Below are 22,862 nucleotides of genomic sequence, written 5' to 3'. Positions count from 1 at the left end.
CCAAAAACCCACTAGAAATATCCTAAACGACCAATTATATGTCTGGCTCTGGCAACGTCTTGATTTTTTGGTGAACCCTCGAATCCCTTTAAAACCTACACAAAACCCTTCCAAATTCTCCAAAAACACTCCTTAGGACTCCAGGAACAAAAGCCCTATACACTCAATGCTCAATTTCTGCTAAAACACCTCGAATTGCTCTCAATTTTTGAATGAAACCCTCAGCCGTGAGAACCCTATTTATATCTAAATTCCATTGAATTTTTGTCTAACAACAGGCTTACCTAGCTCCTAAGCTTGGAATCTGATCATTTCGAGCCTCAAATAGAGCTAAATGGCGTTTAAAAACTTTCTGAAATTTTTGGCCAAACACCGATCATTACGAAGTCAATTTTTAGTCTAATCACCGTCAATTTCAGCCAATACTCTTGCCCATTCAAACCATCATGGCTTGGAACTTCATCCTCTAGCCTTGGCGACCTTCCCAACGGTCGTCAGCGATGGCTTGCAGGTTTCACATTGCAAGTTTCATCTTTTTGTAGTTTGACCCCTTGAATATTTTTCAATTACAGATTAGCCTCTCCTTTAAACCCTTTAACTTAGAAAAATTGTCTTCTAGGCCTCTCTCTGACAATTTTAAGAATCTGCACCTAGGCCTGTATGACTTTTGTTGTGCCATAGAATTCCCAAGCGTCCACCTAGGGGTATTTTGGTCATTAAGCCCAAAGCGGACAGACCGCAAAAGTGGTCTCGAGCTGGAAGACATTTCCCAAGAAGAAACCGCGGTCAAATGACCAAAGGATTAGTAATAGCAGTTGTTAGGTGAATACCCAAAGTTTGGGGGCAAAAGTGGTGGGCTCCCCTATAAAGGGAAAGTCAAAATAAGCAAAAAGGGGGTGTCTTCTTCTTCCTAAAAAAAGGCGGCTACAAAATGGCTCTCTTCCATTCTCTCTCCGAGAGAGGTCTCTCTCTTTCTCGGAGAAGATTTCTTCCTCTTGGCTAGCGGTAGAGGCCTCTTAGAGAGGCTTTATGTTGTTAGTGGCTTTCCTCCCAGAAAGCCTAGCTCTCTCAACAAGGTCCATTGTCTCTCAGCAAGGCTCCCGGCCATGGCTATCCTCTTCGAGAGATCCCCGCAAGAGCAGTCAAGTTCTTGGAAATGGCGATAATGCTCTCAGCAGGCGGTCGCGTTTCTCCTCTCCACAAGCCTCTTCCTTTTCCTCTCTGGTGATCTCTCGGAAAGGTGTGGTAGCCTTTTGCAGTGCATGCACCCCGTTGCATCTTCTCTTGAAAATGTAAGCCCTCTTAGAAGCTCCCTCACCGCTGTAGTTCTCTCGGCAATAAGTTTCACCGCAAGCCTCATCTCGGCATACTCACTCGCAGCGACGTCTCTCAGGAAGGCTTCCTCCCGAGAAGTCGGATCGGCTCTCGTCGGCCTTGCTATTCTCGGCTGCCCTGCTCCTCTCGACAGCCATGGCTTCTCTTAGGAAGGTTTCTTCCTGAGAGCTCTCTCAATGATGGTTGGCTCCTCTCGAGAAGCCGTCTCTTATCTACGGCCGGCTCCTCTTGGGAAGATTCTTCCCAAAAGGCATCTCTCTCTCTTTCTTTCTCCCTATTTCTTTGTTTCTCCCAACATGTATATCTATATATGTATATATATATAAGATGCAGAGTCATGTATTTATGTACACACATGTGTATAGACTTAAGGCCCTATTATCTCATGATAAAGTCAATTGATCTAATTGTCCTATAGCATGAGGATATATCCAAATAAGGTTTGTTCGATGAGATGTTGCGCATACGTATATGTTAAAGGGCATGCACCCTTACCAGGCGTCATAGCCCCCATGTCCTGCTCATTACTTTATCTTAATATTAATCATTCATGTAGCTCAGCGCACATCACTCGCGAGCATTAGATATTAACCCGAACATCACCAGGCAAGTCCGTTAGGACCAAGACCCTGCTTCGGCAACTTGCCAATTGGCCCACCTTTTCCCAGAGGACCCCTTAGGTTAACTGGCCTTCCGAGAGGGGATTCTTCTTAAGCCCATTTGAGTGCTACTATCATGCGGGCATATTTCTAGTTCCATGTAATAGTATCGAGATCAACCCTCTCTGACCAGACAAGGTACGACTATCTTATGTTTAATGATAGTGTTGTCTCTTTACGTACCACACTTCTTTCCTACCGGTACTGACTTAAGCATCGGAGGGAATATGCGGGTGAGGAATCCCCGCGCGCCTTCTCACTTGTTCATGTGAGTGCAGATATGCCCCAAGCACATAAAAGGCCACTTCCAAGTTCTCCCGAGAATGCCCTCGGAGGTCCACCTAAAACCTCGGTCAGTACATCAAGGACCGAAGCTACCCAACGCCTATCTCCACAAGTAGGCTCCTGCCAGCTGTCAACCTCGCTCTGGCTCAGCTCCAGCTTTCCCTTACTACAAATTCTATTGTCGTAGTTTCTGGGCTACAACAATTGGCATCGTCTGTGGAAAATGCACAAGAAGATAAAATCTATGAGTAAGACAACCAAGTCTGCCAACATCAGATATCAGTTGGGCAATATGAGAAGATCCAACACACTTCGTCTAAGGGGCTAGAGGGCTTGCTCGTCGATTGGGTTTCCTAGTAGGAAGTTGTTAGAGATCATGTATGGGCTTCCAAAAACCTTTAACAGCTCCAAGATGAGGTCTTCTAGTGACCGCGGTTTCCTCAATCCTTGATCGGGGGTCAACAACTATTTTTCTCAGTAAACGCTGGGAATCAAGGAAAGACCATGATGTATTTTGGGCGTAGCAAGACTATTGAAGGAGTTTTACCTGCGTTTCTAATAAGAAGGTCATAACAACTTCTTCAGAATCGTCATTGCCCAAGTCGGTCCATTGAGTCTTCAAGAAACATGAGGCGATTGCATTTGAGTGTTCCCCTACGAGCATGCAACTAAGGACGAGATAGTCAAGAAACTCAAATGGGTATGAAAGACAATCAACCATCATAGGATATGTCGAGAATATAACCACAAGAAATAGTGAAGACCCAGCTTAATGTCCACGGTGTATGATCATCAACAACTAAGGATGCTGTGGATGGCCTCATATAGAGCCCTTGAAGAGAGAGGCTCTTCTCATGCTTCAGAGTCGGTGATAACAACAAAGTTGATTATGGAGCTAAGTGCAATAAATCAGCTATAAAACTGTGGCGGTAGCGTTTGACATCCAAGTTCTATCTCCAATTAGGAAGGCCTGAGGTGGTTCTCGATTTTTCGGGGAAAGTAAAAACAGCTACTGAGGTCTTCTGAAGCAAAGTATGGAAGCAGTAATGAGGAGTCATCGATTCCATTTGTTGTAACAAGTCGTGAACTTTTACACCACAAGGATAAAGGGAACGAAGCCTTCGACATGGAAGACATGAAGAGGAGGTGAAACATTATAGTGTTGCTCCACTGATTGGTGTCAAGACTCAACCTTTTGCGGCTATTTGCTTTGGCCATCGCGTTGCTGCATGCCAAGCTCCGAACCAGATTGCTGGTCCCATCGCAGATTGCAACTTAGCCATAACACTTGGCAAAAGTCACAAAGCAATTTCTAGAAGAGCTTCCTTACTTGAGACAGTATTTTAATTGCTTTAAGAACATTACTACAGAAGCTCCCAATTTGCTGGTCGACATGATAAACTCTTTCTTGGCCACTTCCTAATAAATTTGATCATCCGGGCCAACAGTCGTTCCAAGCAAATAGAGACTATAGGTATTCACAATCCTCTAAACACCTTGCATCCGAGTAAAGGGGAAATGATAGAAGACATTTGAGGTATGTCACGAGCGAGATGAAATCAAACATGCTTGCCCAAGACAACAAATGTGTTGCATAGATGAAGATATGGGATCCTTTTAGTGAGAAAAGAAAGAGACAGGTCCAAGCTACAAAGAAAAATTACTAAGAGCCAGTCGTGGAAAAGGAGGCTACTAGGGCACCCAATTAGATCTTCTCTGAAGGAATAAGAGTGATTTATTGACGCCTCAGGATTGCTCCTTTGTTGTTCCCATTGAAATTGTTAAAGGTCTTGTTGACTAAATCCCACCAAGGAAGCGATCTTTACAACGAGAAAGTTCACCCTCAAGCATTCCAAGTACTTGACTTGGTGTTTCAAAAAATAGCTATCGCAATTGCATTAAGAAATGAGAGAAGCTTTGGCCGAGCCGGGAAGGGCCTTACAGAGTCACAAAATGTTGGGACCAGACGAGTGCCTATTACAAACGTTGCTAGGAGGGACAACGAGCAAAATGTTAGAGGCGGTACATCCCGAGAAGTACCTCCCAATCTTGTAAAGTGTGGTTTTACCTTTTTAAGTTTTTCCATGCATTTTAACCTTCCCGAAATGCATAAAAGAATACAACCCTTTGTATTCCTGTGGATGAAAGCGATCTTATAACCCAAACTATGTAGATCCCATGTGCATCACACACACACACACACATATATATATATATAGCTATCATAAAATACGATACAGGGACTATGGCAAGAAGACATGATGGGTAGTGATACTCCCAAACTCAATGGAAGCATATCAGTTAAGGTGAGGAAAAGTTCAAGTCCTAAAAGGTTCGGCCGGACGAATGGCTATCTGGCGTTAAGACGATAGACCTCCCTAGATTCCCAAATGCATTCTGATGCCATGCCCTTGCTCGAGTCTGGTGCTAAGCCTAGGAGCTAACCTTGACTCCTTGGTGAGTCTGACGCAAAGCCTCCTGGCAAACTTGGAACGACCGATAGTAATTCGGCAAGTAATGTCGTTTAGATTCCTCATGTCAGACAACCCTGAAGAGGCCCAAAATGCAGATGTAGGCCAAGCATGCCGAACTGCCTAAACAAAATATCAATACAAGTATTCTCTTGTTGTGGAAGTAGGCAAAACAGGCCGAACCAGTGAAACAAAATATTGATATCACAAATCTCAAGTTACGAACATAGGCAAGACATGTTGAATTGACGAAACAAAATCGCGGATGTAGATAAGGTAGGCTGAACCGCCAAAATAAAATATCGTTACAACTATCCATTCCAACGCATATGCATGCCTCTGATATTCCCATCAAGGAATTCTTGATGTGAACATAAGTGAGGTATGCCTAACCCTATAAATTGTTTCATGAAAAATACTCTTTGTGTATTCTCTATAAGATCTAGTGCAGGTGTCACGACCTGAGCACAACGTGAAAAAAAAAAAAAAAAAAAACAACAACAACAGAGCTACCTGGTATAGCGGTGATAAGCCAGCAAAGGTAAAGGTAAGCCCACATCCTAAGAAGTCCAGTTTGATGAATTGTAATCTGGTGCTAAGACCCTGCACTCACCTAAATTCCCGGATGTGTTCTAATGCTATGCCTGCAAGCTAACCTAGATCTATTGCCTAAGTTCAGTGCTAAGTTTACGAGCTAACCTTGAGTCATTGGTAGATCCGGCAGAAAGCCTCCTGACAAATTTAGATCGACCGATGGTAATTTAGAGAAAGGTCCTGGGTCTAAACTAGATTCCCTGTGTCGAATGAACTCGAATGAGCGATGTGGAAGAAATAGCCACGACCATGCCTTCTCAAACGAGCCCACCCAGTGGTGATCTAATGCAATGGCCTCGAACCATCCTGAATTCCCCGATGCGTTCTGATGCCATGCTCGCAGGCTAACCTGAATTCCTTGTATGAGTCAAATGCTAAGCCTAAGGGCTAACCTGGACTCTTTGGTATTTTGGTCATTAAGCCCAAAGCGAACAAACCCCGAAAGTGGTCCCTAACCGCGACATGTTTCTCAAGAAGAAACCATGGTCAAATGGCCAAAGGATTAGTAATAGCGGCTGTTAGGTGAATACCCAAAGTTTAGGGGCAAAAGTGGGGGGCTCCCTTATAAAAGGAAAGTCCAAATAAGCAAAAAATGGGCTCTTCTTTTTCCTTCAAAACAAGTGGCTGGAAAATGGCTCTATGCCATTCTCTCTCCAAGAAAGATCTCTCTCTCTCAGAGAGGATTTCTTCCTCTCGGCCAGCGGCGGAGGACTCACGGAGAGGCTCCATGCTGTCGGTGGCTTTCCTACCGGAAAGCCCAACTCTCTCGGCGAGATCCATCGTCTCTCAGCAAGGCTCCCGGCCATGGCTATCCTCTCCGAGAGATCCCCGCAAAAGCAGTCAAGCTCTCGACAATGACGGTAGCGCTTTCAGCAAGCAGTTGCGTTTCTCCTCTCTGCAAGCCTCCTCTTTCTCTCTCTCGATGATCTCTCAGAAAGGTGCGGTAGCTTTCTGCAGTGCACGCACCCCGTTGCATCTTCTCTCGAAAAGGCAAGCCCTCTCGGAAGCTCCCTCACCCCTACAGTTCTCTGGCAATAAGCTCCACTGCAAGCCTCGTCTCGGCATGCACCCTCGCGACAACGCCTCTCGAGAAGGCTTCCTCCTGAGAGGCTGGATTGGTTCTCGTCGGCCATGCTGTTCTTGGCGGCCCTGCTCCTCTCGGCAGCCATGGCTTGTCTCGGGGAGGTTTCTTCCCGAGAGCTCTCTCGGCGGTGGTTGGCTCCTCTCGGGAAGCCATCTCTCGGTGGCGGCTGGCTCCTCTCGGGAAGGATTCTTCCCGAGAGGCATCCCTCTCTTTCTCTCTCTCTGTTTCTTTGTTTCTCCCTGAGTGTATATCTATATAGATGTATATATATAAGATGCAGAGTCATGTATTTATGTACACACGTGTGTATAGACTTAAGGCCCTTTTATCTCATGATAAAGTCAATTAATCTAATTGTCCTATAGCATGAGGATATATCCAAATAAGGTTTATTCGGTGAGATGCTGTGCATCCGTATATGTTAAAGGGCATGCACCCTTGCCAGGCGTCATAGCCCCCATGGATTCCTCATTACTTTATATTATTAATATTAATCATTCATGTAGCTCAGCGCACATCACTCGCGAGCATTAGATATTAACCCAGACATAACCGGTAAGTCTCTCAGGGATCAAGACCCTGCTTCCACAGCTTGTCAATTGGTTCACTTTTTTCATAGGACCCCCTAGGTTGAGTGGCCCTATAGAGAGGATTCTTCTTTTAAGTCCATCCGAGTGCTACTAACATACAGGCACATTTTCAGTTCCCTATAATAATACGGAGATCAATCCTTTCTTATCGGACAAGGTACGACTATCTTATGTTTAATGATAGTATTGTCTCTTTACGTACCACACTTCTTTCCTACCCATACTGACTTAAACATCGGAGGGCATACGCAGGTGAGGAATCCACGTGCACCTTCTAACTTATTCCTATGAGTGCAGATATGCCCCAAGCACACAGGAGGCCACTTCCAAGCGCTCCTGAGGATACCCTCAGAGGTCTACCTACAACCCCAGTCAGTATATCGAGAACCGAAGCTACCCAACCCCTATCTCCACAAATAGACTCCTGCCAACTGTCGATCTCGCTTTGTCTCGGCTCCAACTTTCCCTCATTACAAATTCTATTATCGTAGTTTCTGGGCTACAACAACTTTAAAATTGTAATTTGATCCTCAATTTTCACGAATCTCTTGGTTTTGCGAACCCCTAATTCCTTAGGCATTTTTATCCCCCAAGTTTCATTTTGGCATGGTCACTTACCTCTTTCGTCTATGTTTTGAAAATTACAAATTGGCCCAAAGGTATGATATATTGCATTTTTACCTAAGAATTTCTAAAAATACTTCCGATATATAAAATTTTGGGTATTACATAAGTTGTCCAAATGAATTGCTATCAAACCCCCTTTAATAGTGGTCATCTATTTCGTCTCATAAGAACCCCTCAATCTACATGATTGCAGGATGCAAAAAGATTGCGCAATTTTGTCTATAATCTCGCCCCTTAGCATTGAGTGCTAGAGCTTGGGAGATATAGTGACCATGACAAGGCTCGACGTGCCCGTTTATGGCCTGGAAGATGGTTCAGAAGAAGCCATGGGACTTTACCTCAAAAAATGAAAGTTTTCGGGAAGGAAAGAGTCTTCGGGAGCAAAGTCTTCCTGAGACTTGGAGTTTTGGGGGGAAATCAAAAGGTTTGCAAAGTCTTCAGAAGGGTTGGAAATCTTTTTAGGAGCTTCAGAAGACTTTAGCTCTTTGGTAAAAAAGGCATAAATATGGCTCGTGTAGGGACCACCACCTATTTATAGCTCGAGCCTTCGAAAGCCTAAGTGTCGCCAAAGTCATCTAGAGAATTTCCCGTGATGACTCAATCTAGCAGCTACTTCAAGTTAGCCCGTGTCCCAATTTCTAGATATTGGGCACCCACGTTTCACTCTTCATTTTACCTTACGGCCAAAGACAAGAGTGTGTAGCCATTGTTGTGGGGTGTTTTAGGAAAATTAAAGCCAAAAATCCTAAAATTCATAGAAATATCCCAAGTAGGTTAAAGACCTGGATGACCCCAAACAATTGTTTGGGGCAAGTCTCCCGAAGCCTCCGAAAAGTCGCTGGGAAAGTCTAACCTTAATATCCCCAAGGCCCAGGATTCATATAAAGAGTCTTTCGGGCCTTAGCCATCTGATCACTCCGATGAGTATTTAGACCCATCCAAAGGATACTCACCGGGGACTTTCACCCTAAAAATACCTCCAAGCGCTCCAATCTCATTCGATGCATTTTTCCCAAAGAATCAAGAGACTCATATCAGCATACCACGTATCATGTGGACCCCACCGCTAAGCGTTTATAAATATTCGCCTATTCCACAACAAATGAACTTTTTTCAAACCTTTGAGACCTCTCTCTATCTCTCACACACAGAGACTAAAAACCTGAAGACTTAGACCTTGAACTACACAGAACCCTTCAGGAGAATCTATTGAGAGACTCCCATCCAGAGCATACATTCAACACATGCATACATACATTCACACTTCCACTTCAAGACATCACTGTTGACTTAGGCATCGAAAGGCCCACGTGAGGAATATCCCTGCATGCCTTTTAACTATTTCTATGTTGCACGTGAGGAATATCCCATGGTGCCCCCGACCTTGTGCCTCTGCCTGAATTGTTCCTTAATACAAATAAATTTAATTATTATAATTAAACAATAACATAAGTGAAATAAATATGCACTTAGCCGGTGTGAACAGAGGATAAATTACCTCAAAAACCAAATAGACTCGCAACAAAAGGACTCATCAGTTGTTGCTTGGGTCAACAGAAAATTCTTCAATCTAAGCTACAAGAACAACTAGGGAAAGGCTCGAACTAGAATCAAGAAAAACCATCACTTCTTTTTGCTTGCAAGGCGGCAGCTTTTGCTATTCCAAATTACACCATGTTGGGATGCAAACGTCTTCAAGGTTTCTGTGGGATTGAGAGCTCCAAAATTTTTTAACATACCCTTCTTTAATTATCAACAAATTATATTGTATCTGTTTCTAAGAGTGATTTACAATGTTGTTGAGTGTTCCAATACATAGATACAACTGAGTACAAGAAAAAAAAAATTAAATCGAAAATCTTATAGATTTTTATTTGTTCATAATGAATGACGATACCTCACATATCAAAGACAATGTAAAAAAATTGAACATATATAGTTCAATTATTCGAGTGAAGATACAACTGTAGGGCTTTCTTCATCTCACAAATCTAGGATGGGGATTGACATATTTCTAAACACACCTTCCAGATGCAGGCTTCAGATACAATTGTTCTAAGCTCAAACTGCCAAATACCGGAAACTTGGCGCGACCAGGTTACCCATAACAGCTTGGAGTGATATGATTACATTAGCACAGCAAAACAGAACAAACAGTGAAAGACATTTCGTTCCAACAGAGAGCCTATGCTCCTGAAATCTGGAGGACAACAATGGTAATGTAATTTAAACTTCAGATAATCAGGCCCTAAAAATTTAGGCAATGGTCTCAAGAAAAGGGTAATCCGTATAGCCAATAACAGGATCGGAAGTGTAGAAAGTTTCCCTGTTGTACTTATTAAGAGGAGCATTGATCTCAAACCTCCGTGGCAGATCTGGATTGGCCAAGAACCAACGTCCATAAGCAACAAGATCTGTATGGTTCTGTGCCACAGCTTTGTTGCCTTCTTCTCTGTTAAAACCCCCAGCCACCATGAAAGTGCCATTGAAAGCTTTCCTGATTGGCATAAGACTGTCTTGGGTTTCTGTTATTTCTCCAACAATTTTCATTCTTGGCTCCACCATGTGGCAGTACAGAATGCCGTATTTATTCAAGGCTTCGACCATATACAGACCCAGAGCATTTGGATTCGAGTCTCCTGCTTCCATGAAGTGAGCAAATGGAGAAAGCCTAATCCCAACCTTATCTGCTCCTATCTCATTAGTAACAGCTTCAACAATTTCAAGAGCAAACCGACATCTGTTCTCAAGAGATCCTCCATATTGATCATTTCGATCATTGACTTGGTCTTTCAGAAACTGCTCTATTAGATAACCATGAGCTCCATGGATCTCAACTCCATCAAAACCTGCACATGATATCAGACAGTGACTATCATTATGTGAAAGAAGAATGACAATCAATTCTTAAACTTCATCTGGTATGAGGAAAATTTCATAAAATATATCAATAGATGAACTCACATCGTAGCGATCAAGGTAGGTTGCCCGATGAATGAAATTTTGCAAGATTAATTGAGTATACGTCTTAAATTAGCCTAAGTTTGTATAGTTTTTACCTACCAATAGAAAATGTTGCTCCACATGATCCAGCAAGAGAACATAGGCATTATATGTAATAATAATTCAGAGAAGTCTGATTCATAGGCGACATAAGGTATCATGACCTTATATTTTTCTGAAGATACATATTTTTCCCTTCCTGTATAAGACCTTGCTTAAGATATAGAAATTTGCAGACCATATCCAATAACATTAGAATTATCTAGTTGGTTGGACCAAGGATTAGGAACTTGAGAAAGAAAATGAATTAACAAGGCAGTTTGCCATCTGTTACAGGCATACAGTTTCAGCAGAACTCAACTGTACCTGAAACTGTTGTTGATTTCCTTCTCTATCTCTTGATCAAGTTATTTTTTCTCAACTTAAAGACTGAAATCAGCCCAAGCAAGAGGTTCATTATGTTAAAATGACCAGCTTTTGTCATTTCCTTTAGTGGTTGGACTGTCATACAATACATAGAAGGCTAAATGCTTAAGTTGGCAAGAAGGCAAAACTCAACTTTGAATTTGGACTAAAACATGCATGTCAATGCATGTGGGTTTATATGATCATATATGCTTATGTGGATCTTCCATGGGATTGACACGGCACTGATGTATCTTTGTTTCATCAAAATGCTAATGAAGTGTGATGGATGGACCAAGATAGCAAAAATGGGAAAGTTCAGTGCCTAATTGTAACAAAAGGAACCAAATTGAACTTAGCCAATCCAAACAGAGATCTCAAATTAATTTACCCAATTTTGAAGTTAGCCACAAACTTACCAGCTTCAATTGCATTCCTTGCAGCAAGTCTAAAATCATTGACAATTTGCGGAATTTCATCTGTCCTTAGCCGTCGTGGAGGTGTAAAGTATGCAACATCGTAACCATTAGATCGAAGTTGAGGCGTTATAGACTTGTCAGTGGAAGAGATTGGAGCCTGATGATTTGGCTGAAAATCTGTACAAATTGAATTAATTATTTCACAGAGAACCAACTTGTAGAAAGCCCTAATACTGATAAGGGAAGTAGGTCACCACAAAATATAAAATACAGAATTTTTTACTTATTTATTTTTATTATTTACTTATTTATTTATTTTGTGGTTTGGGGCTAGGGCTGGATGAAGAAAGCGATTATATTAACATAGATTGATGCATGAGACGAGGATTAAAGGAAAAATACCAGACAAACATGGAGAGAAGGAGGTGAAGGGAGAAGAAAGACAGCTCACTAATATATTAACATAGATTTGATTAAGAAAACCAAAATGTACTGCTATTATTGATATTTAACTACATTAGCAAAGATATGAATAATTTGGTAAGTGGAGTGGAGAAAGGAAAAAGAAAAGGCCCGCAAGCAGATGACATAATAAACCTTCATTTTTTAAACAATCAAAAAGCTTTCAGATGCAACCATCTTAAGTCCACCAGATCTTCTACACTCAGGAAAGACTAAAAACAAAAAGGGAAAAACTAGTTTTTGTTGGGGACAGGGCAGTGGGGAGAATGAAAGACAGACAAGTTGAAACAATGTGGCAATAATTCTAGGGAGGAGAAGTTCTAGTTGAAGAGAAATTGTGAAGTAATTCAACCATCTGGATATTGAAGATATTGGAAAACCAAGATGGATAACATGTTACATTAATGCAATTGGAGCCATCAAAGAACCTGGATAGAATACAGTATCAAGATGGATAACACGTTCCTTCTCTAAATCTCTCAAAAAGCATACATTTTAATGGTTTAATTTATTCTTGGAAAGCACTGCCCATCTGACTGCAACAACAAGAATATCATCTCAAACATGACATGAAACCCCACGTTTATAGTAGAAATTCTTGTCAGAATTGGTATTGCAAGATCTCCACCACTTGATCCCCTTAAGAGCAGGCCATTCTAATGGTTAATGATGGATTAAAACTTCATTGCTTTCAATTTTATAGTTTTTTCTTTAATATTCCGGCTAAACCCAAAGGTTAAACTAGTGTCAGAGGACCTTCATGGGCAGAATGAGCCTCACCCAACCCCTGCCCCAACCAATCTTTTTGCAAGGAAAGTACATCTAGCTGGCATCTTCTAGTATATGGTGATTATTTGGGAAAAATTCAATATATACCTATGTTCCACGTGCATATTAAGCCAATAAACGTAGTCCAAGCATATCAGATCTGAACAAAAAACTAGCAATGAAAAAGTAGTGGTCCACTGCAAATTTAATTTATGTTACAGAAGCAACCAAGCTAAGCAAAGAGCAAGAAATATTTTTATTAACCCATTTCTCTTTTTTAATCCTTGGAATGCCATCCTCCATGGAAGAGAACAAATAAAAGGGACAAAAGCAAAAGCTATACCTTGATTTGAAACTCTTCCCACATGCCAAAGTTGACAAAAGAAGGTTCCACCTCTAGCATGAACAGCATCTACTATAGGTTTCCAAGCTTCAACCTGTTCTTTTGTCCATATACCAGGTGTATCTGTATACCTTCACTCAAAGAGAATGCAGTAGTAACAGATAAGATACTTCCATACTCATGCTTATAAACATGCATTTTAAAGATCAAGACTGCATATCATCCTTCCAACTATCAAAAACATAGAACCATGGAAACCCATAAATATAATTATTTAACTAACCCTTGTGCAGTATCTGAAACTCCAGTTGCTTCAGTAATGAGAAGACCCCCTTTTGTGGTCCTTTGTGAGTAATATAAGATGGCATGTGGTTGAGGAACGTTGTTGTAAGATCTTTGCCTGGTTAATGGTGCCAAGACAATTCTGAAGAGGGAGAAAATGACCATGAGAAAAAGATCACTACATCAAGAATTAGTTTAATGGCCAAATGGGAGTAGAAGAAAAGTACCAGACATATTACATTACACATGGAATTCATTGGTAAAGAAAAAAAAAACTACGTAAACGAACAAAGCACACAGAATGGACATGCCACCCCCATTATATGGCTTAGAATGTTGGGCAGTTAAACACAAACATGTGCAAGAGATCAGTGTAGTTGAGATAAGGTTGTTAGGCAAATGTGTGGCCATACAACAAAAGACAAAATAGAAATCAGATTGCACATAATAAGGTTGGAGTGGCACTTATTGAAAATAAGATGTGAGGGTTGTGAATAAGATGGCTTGGATCTGTGAACAAAAGACCAATAGATATACTTGTGGGGCAAGTGAATGAAATGGAGTAAAGAATAATAATAATAATAATAATAAAGAACACGCACGCTGACAAGGTAAAGAAAAAGATTCAACAAAGAACAACTGGAAGATGTATGACTAATGAACTTGAAAAAAAAAAAAAAACCTTAAACGTTAATGCTGATTACAACTAAACCAGAATTAGAAAATCTGGCAAGACTCAAGCCATGACCAAAAACATGAACTGCACTTGTCATTGAATGTAAACATGAAAATGAGATTTATCAAGTCTATTAGGGAAAGGGAACTGAAATTGAAAAAACATAAAATCAAAAGAAGGGGGTATCGTCCAAATCAAAGCGAAGCCACAACTATCAGGAACTTCAGAAGTGAAAAGAGAAAAGAAAGAACGTTTCTCTTCAAAATTTGGGAGAATCAAGAAAAGGAAGATGCAACCTTCCCCATCCCTTTATTTGTTGGTAAAACAAAGGGATTTGTATAACTAGGATTTGGCTGCATAGGCTGAGAAAATTCAGGTCAAACAGAAGTAAATCAATTAAAAATGGAACACAATAATAAACCAAAAGATGAAAAACCATGTCCATGCCTGAATACTCTATTCAGAAACATTTCATATAACTCCAACAAGATAATAAAATAAATAACAGTTAATTCAAAGAAAGCCTTAACTAGACTCAAAGAAGATGGGATATGAAATGAAGTGCTGAATTCCACGTATACAGCAACAGGAGAAAATATTTAAAAGGAAAAAAAAAATGCCCCAAAATTGTTGTCCACATTGAGCACTCTGTTGCCGAAAATAAGACTCATGCTACGCAAACACCCAAATCCAGTAAATAAAGGAACATAAGAAAAGAGAAAGTGGAAAACATCAATTGGGGATTAAATTAAGCAAAGTACACAAGCATTTGAAAGATATACATATATATATAAATACGTACCTGTGAGAAAGTTGAAAGTTTCCCATCTTGTAAGGGGTGAGAAGGGGAAGCGGAGCATGCTCTTCTTGCTCTTGCCTTTCCATTCTTTCTTTAATTTACAGTAGAGATGGAAAACTGGTGTTGGATGATCTTTGTGGATGGCGAATGAGATGAGACGCTCAAAGACTGGAAAGCAAGGGTATTTATAGAGTGCCACACCCACCTTCGTTTGTTCATTTCTTGCTGCACGGATGGATTCAAACACAGACAGCCGGTCAAAATAGGCCGGCCCCGGTGGCGGCTGACTACTGATTGATCTACTCCTCCCTGAACATTTTGATCCTGCTGCGAGGGAAACAGAGACAATTTACTTGGCGCCACTCCCCATTCTGCGGATGCATGGAGGACCCAATTTGTAAAGAGCAGCAGTGAAATCGGTATCTTATTCCTGAATACGATATAGATTTCACTTGCTATCGTCACCGCTCACCTCAGCACATTGGGAGCTGATGTTACGGTCCCAACCGCTCTCTTTAGATAATGTATGCATATTATGTTTATTAATTAATATCTACGCAGGGATACAATAAAAAATATATATCTATATAACCTAGCAAATTAATAATTACAAAAAAAAATTACTGTTATATCATTTTATATGAATATTTTTTAAAATATAATATGTATATATATAAGGTATATTGCCATGAATACCTTATATATAATATATAAATTTGAAATTTATGTTATCAATCTCTTATAATTTAAGATTTAGGATATGTTACTGTTTATTTTAATTAATATATAAATTTATTTATTTTTATTTTATAAAATTATTGCTGCATTTAAAACAAGAATATAAAATTCAGTGGCGGAGCCACGTTTTGGCCAGCTGGCCTTGGCCCCAACTGATTTTTTTATTTATTTTTTATTTTTTTTATATATTATTATTATAAATAATTATAATTTTTATAATTTAGACAAGATTAAAATTATAATTTGACCTAGACTAAAAATGTTTCTTGGTTCTGCCACTGATAAAATTAGAGCTGAATATCAAACTAGAAAATAAAAAAAGATGCTGGGAAGAAAAAATGTATTTGATTAAGCAAATAAATATATAATCTAAAACTAAAAATTAAAACTTTATCACATAAATTTAAAATGATTTATTTTAAATTTATTGGTGATTTGTGGGTTTGAAGTTTGATAGGAGAAATTAAAATTATTGTGTTTTTAAATAGGGAGATGATTAAAAGTTTAAGTAAATTTTTGGAGTCAAAGCATAATTTTAAAAATTTAGAGTTAAATTAATATAAAATTAATTTTTGCATGTAGGTAGGTGATGGGGTTCATTGCCTCGCAGCACATGCCCTGATAAGTCTTTGGCCACTGGCAAGTTGCAGGTTCAAACCATGGGGGAGGCACCAGATTTTTTTCCTAAAGGCAAGATGGCGTTGTTTAGGGCCATGCACCTGCTGCGCTCACTCCAAGCCTCGAAAAATCACCCATAAATATGTAGAAAGTGAATTAGGATGTAAAGAGAGAAATTGGACGAAAGTGGGCACCCTACATAGAAGGCAGGTGCAAAAAGCTTAAGATTAGATGAAAAATGGTTTTAGTATGAGCTAATAATTTAGTTTATTCTCAACTTAGGATTATTTTGCAATTTTAAAGTATCAAGACCAAATTGAAGCAATTCTTAAACCAGATTAAACTTGAAATGTGACTCAAAGTTAAAATAGATCGATTTATTATCCTTTTTTTTTTATTTTACTTTTACCCAAACACCATAAAAAATCACAAAATACTTTTATTTGTCAATTTGGATCATTGTGTGCAAATGCAAACACTAAAGTGAGAGCAAGATAAATGAATCAATAATAAATAATTGACTTGTTTGGATTAGATCTCTAATATTTATTACTACTGGGCGTTTGGTATGAGAGAAGTTTTTAAATTTTTAGGATTTATGATTCCTAAGAATGCTCTTGGTAATTTTTGATTTCTAGGATTTATGCAATTTTGTGTTTGGTTAATTTTAAACATTTCTAGGAATGTTGGGTATTCTTTTTTGGGAATTTTACATTTCTATGTTTGGTTTAAATGCAATATTCTTATAAATTTATGTTAATTTTCCAAAATTAGCCTTATTTGATTTTTTTTGTTTAAAAATGATAAATTTCTTCTAATATATAAAATATTGGAGTCCACAACCTCTAAGTCACTTAAAAAAACCTCTTTAGGAAGTTGAAAAAAGTCATTTTTTTTACACATTATGTATAATATATATATGCATAATATATATGTTTGTATAAATATCTACTTTAATTATTTTTAAAGAATTTTATATACAAAATATTCAGTTATTGTTGCTAATAAAGCTTATGATACATAAAGGTCAATATATGTGAAAATGCAAGTAATGGGTATAATTGAAATAACAAAAACTACATGATTGTCTACTTCTACTTCACTACTTTGGTGGTTCTTTCTATTCTAGAATACAATATTGTTTGTACATGAAGAAGTAAACGTTGCATTACAAGAACCCAAATAAGTTCATAAGGGAAATTTTAAAGAACTATCATGACATGACAAAATAAAAACCAAAGTATTTCAACATTCACAAGTGTTAATATCAATTTAAAGTTTGCTACATAAGTAGTCACATAAATCCACATACCAAAATAAAATCCAAGTACTAGAGTCTTCACATCAATTTAAAGATCAGGATTTTCAACCAATATTTGGGCCACCAACATCTTTTTGTGTTCAGGATCCACCTACATAAAAAAGTCAGTTATATTGCTATCCTTACATACAGTCATACCAACTCGAACTCTTTCTTGAGTAGTCAATCCTTCAATTTTCATAAACTCTTCAAAAATTGACATATTCCTATTACTTCCCTCAGATTCATGCTTAAAACAAAAAGTCAGCTCCTTAATATTCTCATTAGTGCTCTCATAAACACAACCAAGCCTCTCCATAGTCTCAGATACCATTTCAATCATTAAATCATCATGCCTCTCTCTCTTTTTACCTTTTTAACAGAATTTGATCCACTAGCATATCCCCCAAGCTCTTTAGCACTATTGTCATTAGTGGATATTTGTTGGGTTTCCTCAACAAAGTCCGAAAGTCCATATTCTCCATACTCAATTTCAGTAACATTAGTTTCTTTGTCCATCGCTTCCACAGCATCTGATGGATCCTCCGCATCAGCTCTATTAGCTACATCCTTACCAAAAATTGAACCCAATACATCAAAGTAAAGGAAGGGCTTATTATAAAGCCCTTTAGCAAAAAGATGGGTCTGCAAAATAGAATTATTTTTAAAAATTATTTGACGAATAAATCTATATTGATGAAAAAAAGAAAAAAAAATAAATACAAATCTATTGCTATATTTTACCTTTATCCATTCTTTATATATTTCTTTTTCAACCACAATCAATTTATCTTTATCATTCCAGCCAAATCTACTAGGACCCCTAGGCCCCATCATTTCACAAATTGCATTATAGTGCTTCTTTAATCGCTTAATTCTTGACCCAATATGAGGGTTAGCTTTCAAGATACAACCAGGCATTTTCTCAAGCATCATTTTCTCCAAATGAGTAGCAAATCCAGGCTTGAATCCATTATCGCCCTTCCAAGATGACCCAACTTCAACTAGACACTAAACAACTATCGTATCATCTTCTGATGTCTACTGATGGTTAGTACATTTTATTGTAGATTGACTATTGTTTGCCATCTAGTGAAGGAAAAAAAAGTTAAATATATATAAAGAGAAAGGTATAGACAAAAAGACAACAATTATATAACATAGGCAAAACAAACCAAATCACAACAAAAAAAAAAAAAAATTATGAATACATATATTATTACATCATAATGAAAGTAAAAGACGGAATGGTCACCATTACAACAAAATTAAGAAACCACTTAGAATTATCAATTATTACAAATTAACATAAATGAAACATGGAATTATAAATATTTCAAACACGTCTCCTCCAAGTGTTAAAATTTGTTGTGCAAGGTCATCCATCCAATGTGTCCAAGCATCAGATGTCTCTACATGAGTTATCCTATCAGCTTTTAGAATATCTTCATTTTCTTCTATGTCAAATATACGATCTTCTAAAGGGTCAACTGCCATCTCTCTTCTAATATGATTATGAAGCAAGAAACATGCAGTTATAATCCTGCATTGTGTTCTAATAGGATAGAATGACTTAGCTCTTAAAATTCCCCAACATCCCTTCAACATCCCAAAACCTCTTTCTATGACATTCCTAGTAGATGAGTGTTTCATATTAAAAAATTCCTGTGGTGTTGCAGGTTGTGCCCCATGTCTCCATTCACTAAGATGATAGGGAAATTTGCAAAAATAGGACTGTCGGCAAAGAACTTTGCAAAAATAGGACTCTTAAATTTTTTTTTGCAAAACTAGGACTTTTGAGAATTGAATAGACCAAAATGCCCCCGATTTAAATCAGGCTATGATCCCCTTCATCTTTTTCCTCTCGCACGCACATCCCCAATCGCCTGCCGACCAGAACATCTCTCTCGCTCATCTTCTTCATCATCTCTCTCACTCGTCATCTGTTCTAAGCATATAGGGTTATTGCTTCTTCATCGGTCTTCGCCTTCAAAGCCATTGCAGGTAATTTCAGAGTGTTTTACCATCTTCTATACTTTTTTTGTAATGACTACATAATGGGTATGAAAATGAACCTCGCTCTGGTTCTGCATTCTAAAACTCGATTGAGTGAAGGTTATGTATTTCACTACGGGCTCAAACTAGAAGCACACCCAAAAATGTTTTATATCCGTTCGGTTTATATATCGGTACCCAAAAATGTTTTATGTACCGGCATCATATATCGGTATAATTGTATCGGTTTTAATTTAATGTAAACCGATACATAGTAACCGATATACTTCTTATTTCAACTACTATATCGGTATAACTGTATTGGATGTAATTTTACTTGAACCGATATATAATAACCGACATATCCTTGCGCGACCAATATTATGAAACTGATATAACCGATGATAACTAACTTTTTCTACTTACATCCAACCAATGATTTTTTATAATTTACAGGAATGGCAGCTCATAGACCTATATTTGTACCTGTGATATATGGAGGTCGGTGGGATGTTGATAAAGGGGAATATAAGTACGTAATCGATAAATGTTGTTATGTAATACGTGTGCATCTAGGCTTCACATTCGACCAATTGGTAAGTTCCGTATATAGAAGGTTCAATTTTAGTCCTGTTGAGAAGTCGGTTGTGATGAAGTACAAGTTTAGGATTCTAGATATATTGGCACCACCAATGCAGATTCAAAGTGATATAGATGTTGAGTGCTTTATAGTTGAATGCTCTCGGATAGAATCTAGAAGCTCATTGTGTGTTGATTTTGTGGACAAATTAAAACTGAGTACACAGCCGAACGAAGAGGTTACAGAGAATCAAGGATGTAGTAATTTGCCGGTGATACGGTTGGGTAGCGATAGTCCAATATGGTCGAACAACGAGGCCACAAGGAACATGAATATGGATGGTTTTCACCACGATGTTAATTGTGATGATCCTGTGGATGGGAATGGGCTTGAAGAAGTCAATTGTGATGATGGTGGACATGGTGCTGAAGATGTTTTTAATTGTGATGATACAAGAGCAGGGTCTGAAGAAGTAAAAGTTTTCAATGGGATTGATGTTGAAAAATTGGTCCATATCGATATACAAGTTGGTGATGGCACTGAGCAGCCTACTTTTCTCCCATCTTCGAGATTATCAAGGGTTAGTTCGGGAACATCGTCCCAGGTGTCAAAAGTTGAGTTAAACCAAATTTTTGCTTCAAAATCTGAATTGCATCAAAGGATGAGTTTGTTGGCAATGAGAAAGAATTATGAATACAAGGTGGTAAAGTCAACTACGAAGGTATTGTACATGAAGTGTAAGCACGATCAGTGTTAATAGCGGTTGAGGGCAACAACGCTTGGCACTTCTTTTGGTTGTGTAGTCAGGAAGTATATAAATACTCATTCATGCTCATCTTCAATAATGCGGCCTGGTCATTGCCAAGCAAAGAGCAGAGTAATTGGTTCTCATGTAAAACCCTATTACGAGGATGTGAAGTGTATTCATAAGCCTAAGAACATTATCAACGATGTTCGCAAGGAATTTGGGGTGAACATAAGTTATTCAAAGGCATGGCGATCGCGGGAAAAGGCTTTGGACATGATCCGGGGGGGTGCGGAGGAATCATTCCAGTTGCTGCCATCTTATCTGGACATGTTGAAGTTGAAAAACCCTGGGACAATTGCTGAAATCGAGAGTGATAGTGAGAGCAGATTCAAGTACCTATTTATGGCAATTGGTGCATGTCTTGCCAGATTTCGTAGCCAAATGCGGCCCGTAATTGCAGTTGATGCTTGCTTTCTCAAGGGTAAATATCTTGGTAGTTTGTTTGTTGCCACATGCAAAGACGGTAACAACAATGTATATCTTATAGCATGGGGAGTAGGAGATTCCGAGAATAATGCCTCATGGGAATGGTTCTTCACTAAATTGCGATCAGCAATTGGCCATGAGATACCTGATTTGGTATTTGTGTCTGACAGGCATAAAAGCATCAGTAAGGCAATACTGACGATTTTCCCTAATGCACTACACGTACATTGTATATATCACATTGGCCAGAACGTTAAGGCTAAATTCAAGCATGAAAATGTGAATGCTTTGTTCTACAAGGCAGCGAAGGCTTATCGAGAATCAGAATTTCATGAATTGTTTAATGAGCTCGAGCGATATGATCCAGCCATCGACACCTATCTTAGAGAGGCTAGCTTCAGTCGTTGGGCACGTGCCTATTTGGATGGGAAACGATTTGATATAATGACGACAAACATTGCAGAATGCCTCAATGCAGCTTTGGCGGATACACGTAAATTGCCTATTCAATGTTTGATGGAGTATATTAGGAATATGATGCAACAATGGTTTTATGAGAGATGGGGTCATGCTAGTAAGATGGGTGGACATCTCACCTCTTGGGCTGAAGGACAAATAGCCAAAAGATTTGCATTATCCCAATATTGGCTGTCAGAACCGATTGATATGTATAGATTCAATGTCAAAGATGGTAACTCTAGTGGCATAGTAGACTTGAAGGCGAAAACTTGCACATGTCGGGTGTTTGATTTCGACAAATTGCCATGTGGACATGCCCTGGCGGCTGCACATTCACGTAATATTGACCCATACACTTTGTCGTCCGCATACTACCAAACAGAGGCTCTGTTGTGTGCCTATGCCGATCCGATTATGCCGGTGGGCAGTCAGGCCGATTGGATCGTACCGAACGAAAGTGCATCTGTTAATTTACTACCTCCGGCAACTAGACGCCCATGTGGAAGACGCAAGACATGCCGAATTCCTTCAGCCGGTGAAGAGAAGATGAGGGTAAAATGTGGTCGTTGTGGTCAAATTGGCCACAATCGCCAAACTTGCTCAAATCCAATAAGTCTGGATAAAAAAAATGAAGGCAGTAGTAAAGGTGCAAGACTGGATCATGTTTGACTCATCTGACACATATGCTTGTATTGAACCTATATATTTGCTTCTTTCACCAATGTTGTAATAAATATTTAAATATACATTCAAATATTTAACAACCATGGAGCAGGTATCATTGCAGTATTTAAAAAGAAATTCTTTGGTGATCGATATCGGTTCTGACATATCGATTATCATCACCATTTATGTAAACCGATGAAACAAAATTCTATATGGAATCCAACAATTGGTAACCGACACAATATATATGGAATCCAAAATATTAGCATTAATATCCGATCTATATTAACCGACACATCCATGTCCTAACACTATCGATTTTAAGAGATCGATCTAACAAGGAACACAAGTTTAATTTATAATTAAAAACCGATATCGGTTATATACCGACATGCAAAATTCTATAATAGGGTATCGGTTCTTATGTATCGGTCACGTAACCGACGTACGATAACTGATTACAATGAATG

General features: G+C 38.8%; 2 protein-coding genes across 2 annotated transcripts; one reads left to right on the top strand and one right to left on the bottom strand.

The window, feature by feature from the left end:
- Window positions 1–9,491: 9,491 nt before the first annotated feature.
- On the bottom strand, window positions 9,492–15,206 carry LOC127808280 (putative 12-oxophytodienoate reductase 11). Its single transcript, XM_052346747.1, has 5 exons — window positions 14,806–15,206; window positions 13,329–13,469; window positions 13,046–13,176; window positions 11,473–11,649; window positions 9,492–10,494 (listed from the first exon to the last, which is right to left on the bottom strand). The coding sequence occupies exons 1-5, from the start codon at window positions 14,886–14,888 to the stop codon at window positions 9,902–9,904; spliced, it is 1,125 nt and encodes a 374-aa protein (XP_052202707.1). The 5' UTR covers window positions 14,889–15,206; the 3' UTR covers window positions 9,492–9,901.
- A 5,671-nt stretch (window positions 15,207–20,877) lies between these two features.
- On the top strand, window positions 20,878–22,395 carry LOC127808532 (uncharacterized). The gene has a single exon (XM_052347106.1). The coding sequence runs from the start codon at window positions 20,878–20,880 to the stop codon at window positions 22,393–22,395; it is 1,518 nt and encodes a 505-aa protein (XP_052203066.1).
- The last annotated feature ends 467 nt before the right edge of the window (window positions 22,396–22,862 follow it).

This window comes from Diospyros lotus, chromosome 8 (assembly GCF_014633365.1).
Source record: "Diospyros lotus cultivar Yz01 chromosome 8, ASM1463336v1, whole genome shotgun sequence".
Classification (NCBI taxonomy): Eukaryota; Viridiplantae; Streptophyta; class Magnoliopsida; order Ericales; family Ebenaceae; genus Diospyros; species Diospyros lotus.
This window is presented reverse-complemented; position numbering and strand designations above follow the sequence as displayed.

Coding starts and splice junctions, on each gene's coding strand:
- LOC127808280 (XM_052346747.1), bottom strand. CDS start 14,888: ATGGAAAGGCAAGAGCAAGAAGAGCATGCTCCGCTTCCCCTTCTCACC. Junction 13,177..13,328: donor GTTTCAGATACTGCACAAGG/GTTAGTTAAATA, acceptor CTTTGAGTGAAG/GTATACAGATACACCTGGTA. Junction 11,650..13,045: donor GGGAAGAGTTTCAAATCAAG/GTATAGCTTTTG, acceptor CAATTTGTACAG/ATTTTCAGCCAAATCATCAG.
- LOC127808532 (XM_052347106.1), top strand. CDS start 20,878: ATGCGGCCTGGTCATTGCCAAGCAAAGAGCAGAGTAATTGGTTCTCAT.